Source organism: Crocuta crocuta, unplaced genomic scaffold (genome assembly GCF_008692635.1).
Source record: "Crocuta crocuta isolate KB4526 unplaced genomic scaffold, BGI_CrCroc_1.0 scaffold51, whole genome shotgun sequence".
In the NCBI taxonomy this organism is placed as follows: Eukaryota; Metazoa; Chordata; class Mammalia; order Carnivora; family Hyaenidae; genus Crocuta; species Crocuta crocuta.
Genome location: NW_027527624.1, coordinates 4,224,424 through 4,233,310, shown reverse-complemented (window position 1 = coordinate 4,233,310; position 8,887 = coordinate 4,224,424). Strand labels below are relative to the sequence as shown.

General features: G+C 42.4%; 1 protein-coding gene across 1 annotated transcript in view; it reads right to left on the bottom strand.

The window, feature by feature from the left end:
- ANKH (ANKH inorganic pyrophosphate transport regulator) overlaps positions 1–8,887 on the bottom strand; it is a 140,678-nt gene that overhangs the window by 131,636 nt on the left and 155 nt on the right. The window contains exon 2 of the mRNA XM_077771993.1: positions 4,392–4,669. Coding sequence (XP_077628119.1) covers positions 4,392–4,669 — 278 coding nt within the window. The remainder of the gene's footprint in view (positions 1–4,391; positions 4,670–8,887) is intronic.

Sequence of the window (8,887 nt, the reverse complement as noted above, 5' to 3'; positions counted from 1 at the left end):
TCGTTGCTGGGGTGGGGGGGGAAGGTATATATTTCTCTACTTAGTAGACAGAAAGGACATTTATTAAACTATTTTTCCTGGGCCTCCCTTTTTCTCCATCTTGTGATATTAGTAATTTGAGACCCTTAACTGTGAAAGCCTAATGCTAGGTTTTCTAAATTAGGAAGGGCTCTTAACATACCTGTTACCCATCTTACACTACTAATTGTAACACTCCACATACAAATATCTTCATTCACAGATAAAAACTTTGGGTCTTTGAGTTACCATACTGGACCCAACCAAATTCAGTGAATCGATCATTCAGGGCAACTGGAAATACCCACAGTTATCATTTTGGTGTGAAAAGGGAAATTACCAGACATTTGGAAGAACACATTTCTTTTATTATTATTACTATTGTTGTTATTATTATTTTAGAAAGCAAGAACACGAGCACAGAGGAGGGGTAGAGGAAGGGAGAGAGAATCCTAAGCAGGCTTCACATTCAGTGCAGAGCTGGACACGGGGCTTGATTCCACAACCCTGGGATCATAACCTGAGCAGAAATCAAGAGTCAGATGCTCAACACATTCCTTCTGAATTGAGAACAATTTCAACCTTCTTGTCTCCTTCAAAGTCTTCATAACAAAGTTGTACTTAACACTTCAAGTGTCATTAAGTACCCTGTAACAAATTTCACTGATTTATTCAAATAATTTGGTGAACTTGGCTTTTTAGGAATTCAGAGACTTTGTATCAAGTTTAATTCTAAGCAGAAATAACAGTTCTTTGAACATAGTGACATCACGGCCATTTGCAGATACTTTAAAGAAAAACATTGTTCCAAATCTATTTCAGCAATCTGTAGTGCTCCAGTGATAAATACTAAGTAACTTCTGAATAATTTTACTGTGAAGTATCAGTTGCTTATCTTTTTCTCCCCTTTTAACAGAAGACAAAATAAGATATACTGTTGATTTATCAATATGAATTACCTGTATAACTTGGTTCTTCCAAGAACCTCTTGAATCATGGAATTTTATGATTGTCTTACATCATAAAATCCAAAACCTGACAGCTAAGATTAAGTTTAAGCCCAGGTTGGGAATCAGAAAAGCCAGAATTTATTCCTAAATTTCTAAGATCTCCTGGGTGAACTGCAGTGGATGAGCCTGACTGGAGAGGGCAGACAGCAGAATGGCTAAGGGCCAAGCAGATGTGGGCTTGAATCCTGGCTCCGTCCGATATTACCTGTGTGATCTTGGACAAGTGACTTAACACGTCTAAGCCTCTCAGCCCTTCCTCAGTGACAACATGTGCTGAGATGCTTTAAGCACACACTGAGAGGCCTGTGAATGGAAGCAATTAACACTTACTGTCAACGTGTAAAAATAGAGATAAAATGATAATTCTAGATCTGCTGTAATTATTATAAAGTGTTCTATGCATCCACCAGGTTCTAAAAACATTATTTTAGTCTCTGCAACAATGCATTTATTCTCATTCTGTCTTATGGTGCTTCTGTTTAGTATTATAAAGCAGGTCATCTATTCCATATAGCTTTGTTCCCCAGTGTAGACTTCAACTCTCCTTTACCACCACCCCCACAAAGTGCCACCACCACCAAAATTTAAAATGTGAGAATAGCTTCTGCTAGTCTTGTTAGAATACCCCGTCATATTTGGGTTTCCTCCCTGACTGACCTATAAAATTATAAGGAACACTATATACAACAGAATGTTCATGGAGCCTCTCAGCAGGTGTGAAATAAATCATTACAGGCATCTTCCTAGCCCCTCCCCCACATGCACTAACAGCTCTGAGATAATTTATGACTAGAGAATTCCTTTACACAGTCACATGTGCGTTGTTTATTCAAATTTCAGTCGAATCCTGTATACAGCTGGAATCCCATTTTAAAAGTTCTGTCCATATTTCCTCCAGAAACAACAAACTGAGATGTTTATAACACACACACACAACTCATCTAGGAAACATTTATGTCATTTTACTGTCTTTCATTCTTGACAAGTCAGAGACTTAACCACAGACTGCTTTGACCTTTGATCTTTGCACTCCCTTGTTATATTTCTTAATTAGGAGTCAATTACTGAAATATGAAGTATTGTTCACTCAAGGTGTATTCTACCTGCCCACTCCTAAAGAAGACTGGTGCTGATCTGCATGTGTCCATCTGTCTAAAATATGATTAAAACCTCAAGTCAAGAGCTGCATATTTTCATATTTTCTGAAATCTCAAGTAGACCTACTTTTGCAAAGAGCTCATTTTTCCTCCTCGCGGATGTGTTTCAAAGCATTTGAAATAGAGGGGTAAAACGCTCCTCTATTCTTACTCACATGTGACCAGGTCACTCTACTACTGTTTCCAACTAAGAAAAAGTAAATTCCATCCCTCTAACCTTGTCATATTTTGCAAAAACAATTATCATCCGATACCAGATGGTAAAAGAAAGTTTGGCAAACCTGTCAATTTCTTGCCCCCATCCCTTCACCCCTAACTCTGACAAACTATCTCTACCACCAGGCAGCCTGCAACCTCATAAATGCACAGGCACCTAAGGGATAAGGACCTCAAACACTTGTTGATAAAGCTTCTGTGCAAAAAGACAACACTCTGGCACTTAGCTTGTGTCGGTCAGCTATGCTGATTAGGTTAGCAATGTTTTATGGATGCATTTGAATTATTAGACCTACAAGGATAAACCATCTGTATAACTGTTTATGGCGAGCCTCCCTTTCGTGACCTCAGGAGATCCTTTCCCTTACACTGAAATCAAATCCTCAGTTATATCAAGGAATTAAGTCAAGGCAAATGTGAGGCAATACTATGTTATATTTCAAGTCATTTAATTATGACATAGAACACTCTTACCTCCACCAGTTATGCCATATAGTCTCCCCCTCCCCGCCCCACCACACACACACACACACACACACACACACACCAACAGTTCAGGTGAATATACAGCACTTGACTCATCTAAAATGTGAAGTGTAGTAAATTCAGGTCCTCAGACCTTTCCACAGATGATAGGAAATGCCTGAAGTCACCAGTTAACTATGAAAGAAGAGAAGGTGGGCAGGAAGGAGATGCAGCAGCAGAGAAGCCCTTGGGCGACCCCAGAAAGCAACTGTCAGAGCAAAGTGGCAACAGAAAAATACAGTATTTCACCAAGGGAAATTCGTTGGCTTACTAGACAAAGGTCTCTGGGGACTATACTACGTTGAGAACACCTACTGGCAAGAAAATTTGAAGAAAAAAGAAGCTTACGATGCGGGCTAAGTACTACTGTGCTTGCAGAGTTGCAATCAATCAAAAGTTCTGAGCACAGAGAGACCAATCCAAGCCAGTATTCATCTAATAGAGGAGTCAAACAACCCTCCTTCTGAAAAACTGGTGTCAGAAAACTCAAACGGCACTAACATAGGCGCATTTTCTATAGAAGCATCCTTTGAAGTCTCCTGACTTAAAGGAAAAGAAATAAGGTGCTATAACACCAGGAGTGTGGCTCATCCCACTGTCGCGGTTCTCACACCTGCTCATCCAGGAGCTGACCCCATCCCCACCCCCACCCTCCTCCTGGCCTTAAGACGCAGCTGCAGCCCACGGGAGGCCCTGCAGAAAACGGTCCCCACAGGCCAAGTGCAGAGTACCAGTGCCCCTCTGCTGAAGAGTCTGCAGTGCCAGATTTGCAATGACGCCACATGGAGAGAAATGGGGAAACGCATGAAAAAGAAACAAGGACAAGAAGACCGCAAACAAAAAGGTGCTCCCCTTCTTTAGTGAGGGTCCAAGAGAGACAAAAATAAACACCACACTAGGCATGGCCAACGGTCAGCTTATCATTTGGGCACCCGTAATCCACACCTGGGCAAAAAACAAAACAAAGCAAAACAAAAAAAAATTAGAAGTACCTGGGAAATCAACTTGGACACACCGTAAGGCAAAATCTCCCCATCATCGCCATCACCACCAACACCGGATAAATAAAACCCAAGCACGTGAGCTATTTGCAACTACAATTTACTTACAGACCTGAGGTTTACATAATAACAAATTACATAATACTCCTGCTGTGCACTAAAAACCCGTCTATAGGTGAAGCTCCAAACCCTCCGGTCTTTTCACATTTTCCGGAGAGAGCTGGAAAAGTCTGCTGAATAATCGGGGGGGAGGGGGAATGGAGTGCTGGAAAAGTCATCCTTGACAAGCTGCAAGCCCAACCAAATGTTCTAGGATAAAAAAAGGGACTGGGAGCAGGTGACTCCCCGCTGCTCTCATCCCCAGGCGCCCGGGTGTCTAAGGCCAAGAAGTGCGAGGCGGGCGCGGGGCGCGGGGCTCAGGGCGCAACTGCCCGGGCCGGGCGGGGGGCGCGGCCGGGGCTTACCTGCTCCCCGAAGTNGGAGCGCAGGCAGCCCCGGGCGCGGCCGGGGGGCCTGCTTCGGGGCCCACCTGGGAGCCGGCGGAGCTGAAGTGCCGCTCTGGACGCGCGCAGAGACCGGGGACAGGCCGCGGCGAAGGGGGCGCCGCGCTCAGGGCGCCCCGGGGGTGGAGGGAGGGGTGCGCGGAGGGCCGCTGGGACCGTCCGCTCCCTGCACGCGCGCTCGGGGGGCTCGGACCGCCCCCCGCACCTGGGCAGCCAAGGTTCTCCTCCGTGCGCCGCTGCTGTCAAACAACCACCTCGAAAAGTCTGTCCCTTTTAGGCGAACAAGGAGGAGAGCCGGAGGAAACAACTGTTTTTATTATACTGTGCCCCGGTGGTTTCAGGGTAAATCATAGTTGTGTTGAGTGTTTCGCCTAAAACTTCGAAACGGCTTTCAGCAAAGCCAGCATCCGTCTCCACCGGCAGGATCGAGGCCCTGTGAGTGACAGGCGTCTCGTGGAGGCCGGGGGGTTTGTGGGATATTTCTGACCCTCTTGCTCAATTTTGCCCTGAACCAAAAGCTCTTAGAAAACTGTTATTAAAAGGAGAGGTGAAAAAAGAGCCCGCTTCGTGGGCGTGCGACCTGCGTGGCCATGCAGAAGTCCCAGCGCTTAGAAGGACCTGCTTCTGGTTTATCCAGTACTGGTGCCCTCTGGAAATTGATGATTTTTGAAGGTCGGCCCGTCCTGCTCGTATTATTTTGCACACACCCCTCGCACGTGCTGCTTTTAAAGTTGAATTCGCTTAATGAATTAATTTATTATTAAAAGCAATAAAGCAATTTTGCACGTAGGAATGAGCCTATGATGTCACATGGAGCTTTGTACAGCTGGTGTCACTAGGGAGCTAGTTTCGGTATTTCACAGTCTCTCTGAAAATATTAAATGTTTTCCATATTTTATACCTTTTAAGAGACCTTTCTAAATTCCACACAGTCTACCTAGACCTTGAGAAAGAGGAAGATAATTTACCTTGTAGCTCTGATGTAACCTCAAACGACATCCCCTATAATTAAAATGAAAATTTGGTAATTATTTATTGTGCTATATGTGTCAAAGAATATTATTTAAGAAGACTTCTCAGCAAAACAGGAAGTACTTGTGTACAGGACTCTCCTCAGTGGCCAGTTCCTGAAAGGTGTGTTTTAACATAGTCAAATCTTATTTAAAATATACTAAGAGAGCCTGTTATTAAAGCAATTCTCTGGGAAGTAGTCCTTTTCTAAAGCAAATATCACCTTATGGTTTATCCATTCTGTTAGTCTAGGTTTCCATGGGCTCATTTTACTCAAAGCAATCTAATTACACTGACCTTTGTCTAGAATGTGGGGTTGATGAGGTCCTCGATCAATACTCATCAAGTCGGGTTTGCTTTGGCTGGGCCCTGGGCAAGGACCTGCCGCATTCCTGCGAGTGCAGCTGCTGGCCCATGCGAATGCTCACAGTCCTTCCTAAGGAGGAATGGTCAGAAAGTTCCAGCGAATCAATGAAAGGCCGTTTGAGTATTGAAACAAGGATTGAATGCTCAATCCCCGTTTGAGTATTCTGTAAGTGTATTTTTTAAATGAATGATTTAACAGTGTCATCTTTTATTATGGCAAAGAGGACTTTTTAGATTTGAAAGGCCTCTGAATTCAATCACACTATGGCAATGTGGAAGTTAATGGGAACTTTAATTATTTTTTTTCTGTCAAAGACTCAAAATCAGATAACCGGTTTCAAAGGGAGTTATTGGCCTCTCTTTTTCTTCCTCATTTTAATCTAGTAGTTGTTGGAAAAGATAATTCCAGAAAAGAAGGGATGCTAATGAATGGGAAATTTTCTAACTTACCCCGAACCCAAGAAGAGATCGCGAAGTCATTTATATCGGATTCAGAGAGTGTTTGGAGGGAACAGCTTTAGCTTCCATTTACAAAGTCTTTGGCCAAAGGACATGGCAAGATTTACAGACTCTACCCTCAAAAGTGTAAAGAAAAAACGTGTATGTATGGGAAACACACTGGAAGAAAATGTGCTCAACTATTAACAGGGCTTAGATCTAGACTTTTCCTTTTTACCTTTCTGTACTTAGCACAAGGGGCAAATAGAAGGTTACAAAAAGAAAGTTTTAAGAAATACATAGAAAACATCTTCAGAAGTGCAAGGTAGCATTAATTTGGGAGTGCAGGAAAAGTTACTCTTCATAGAAACAATTTCATAAATGGCCAGTCATATACTATTGTTTTGATGTTTAAAATTGTTAACCCCAATTTTTTAAAGTTTATTTATTTATTTTGAGAACACATGTGCAGAGAGAGATGGAGAGAGAGACTCCCAAGCCGACTCCGTGCTGTCAGCACACAGCCTGATGTGGGCCTCAATCTCACCAACCCTGAGATCATGACCTGAGCTGAAATCAAGAGACCAATCCTCAACTAACTGAGCCACTTGGGTGCCCCTTAACTCCAATTTTTGAAGAAGCTAATTCAAAAAGAGAAAACAAAAAGTTACATGAGTGCCTGATTTACTTTTTTTCTAGAATTGATCTTAAATGACTATGTACATGTTACCCCCCAGGAACATCTGTTGCAAATGACAGACTAAAAGGTCGTGTTTAAAATCATCTAGTTCTAGAACTCCTATAGCTCAGATTTCCTTCACTTGAGGTGCCCTCTGGCAGCAGATTGGAATTGTAGCAATGGACAGGATCTGGAAGAATGTGTCATAAAGATTTGTGTAAGACTGACTTTATAGAGTTATCTAAATTGCTCACACATGATTATCCTATATTGTATATTAGGTATAACCGATTTATTTAACAGGTGGTTTTGGGGGAATATTAGTCCTGGATATTGGTGTCTTGTTTGGAAATGAGTAGGAGTCCCCCCAAAATAGACTAGATATAAGTGCAACACTTATACTTCTACATCTGAGCCTTGTGCAGTTTTACTACATGGCTCATTGGGGGTGCGGAATGGGGAAGCCTCTGATTTCTAGACTATTTAATTGAGCTCACATAAATATTGTTCTGTGAGACGAAGTCATGATTTCTGCCCAGATCCAAGCTTCTGGAGAGCAGAAAGAAAATTGTCTCCTTCCCCTCCAGGGGCAAGTTTGGCCTTTGCCATCTCCTGGGCAAGTTTTGCGTTTGCCATCATTTGCCTGGGCCAATGATCAAAGCTGGTTTTTGTACTCTCGACATATCCCAACACTTGGATGTAGGAGGTGAATGGCTCAGGTAAAAGGTCCAGAAATTGAACATTTGCTGTAGATAAACTAGACTTAACTAGTTAAATTCTGCTAGTAGTTACAGTTCTCACTTTTAATGGCTTCTTTACTTGTTTTAATGTTTGTTTATTTTTTGAGAGGGTGGGGCGGGGTAGAGAGAGGGAGAGAGAGGATCCCAAGTGGGCCCCATGCTGTCAGCGCAGAGCCTGACTTAGGGCTTGATTTCACCAACCATGAGATCATGACCTGAGTGAAAATGAAGAATCAGACACTTAACCGCTTAACCGATTGAGCCACCCAGGTGCCCTGACTTCTTTAATACTTTTAAAGGGACCACACAGATGCTTCCAAAATATTGAACTGCAGAAAGGAATGGGGAAAATTTCTAATGTGCTGATATGGAGTGGCCCAGAGAATATTTTGGTAAGCGAAAAAAAATGAGGTGCCAAACCATGAAATCATATGCTATTTTGGGGGAAGGGGGTAAGACGGGAGAGAAATATGAGTATGGTTGTGTATGCATATGCGTATATGCGTATTTGCTCATATTTGTGAAAAAGTCACACTGGAAGTATAAATCAAAAACTATTCAAAAGTTAATCTGTGGGAAAAGAAAGAGCACAGGGTCGCATAGGGATGGAAGAAGGAATTCTCTGAGTGTATTTTGTTATCTAATTTTGGCTTCGGAAACATTTAATGTTTTAAAAAAATTTTTTTTTTAATGTTTGTTTATTTTTGAGAGAGAGGGAGACACAGAGTGAGTAGGGCAGGGCAGAGAGAGAAGGAGATGCAGAATCTAAGCAGGCTCCAGGCTCTGAACTGTCAGCACAGAGCCCGGCGTTGGGTTCGAATCCACAAACCGTGAGATCATGACCTGAACTGAAGTCGGATACTTAACCAACTGAGCCACCCAGGTGCCCCGGAAACATTCAATGTTTTAAATATTGAAAACATACAATTAAGTCAGAAGAAAACAATTATGGGCAGCATACATATAAATGTCATACCTGATTTTTTTTTTTTCTCGTTAATTCCTCTTTTGTTCTGAGGAAGGGATTTGAGGCAGCTTTACTCAGAGCGCAGGTCCATATATTTACTCAGAGCCTTATCCATATATAATGCCATTTATAAATTTTGTTTTTCTATGATTGCTAGAGAAGAAAGCATTTGGGAAGCCTCTTGTCAACTCACTTAGGTAACCTGATGACATTGTGTATTGGCAACTAGTAACTTACTTCTATGTCTGCAAAGTGA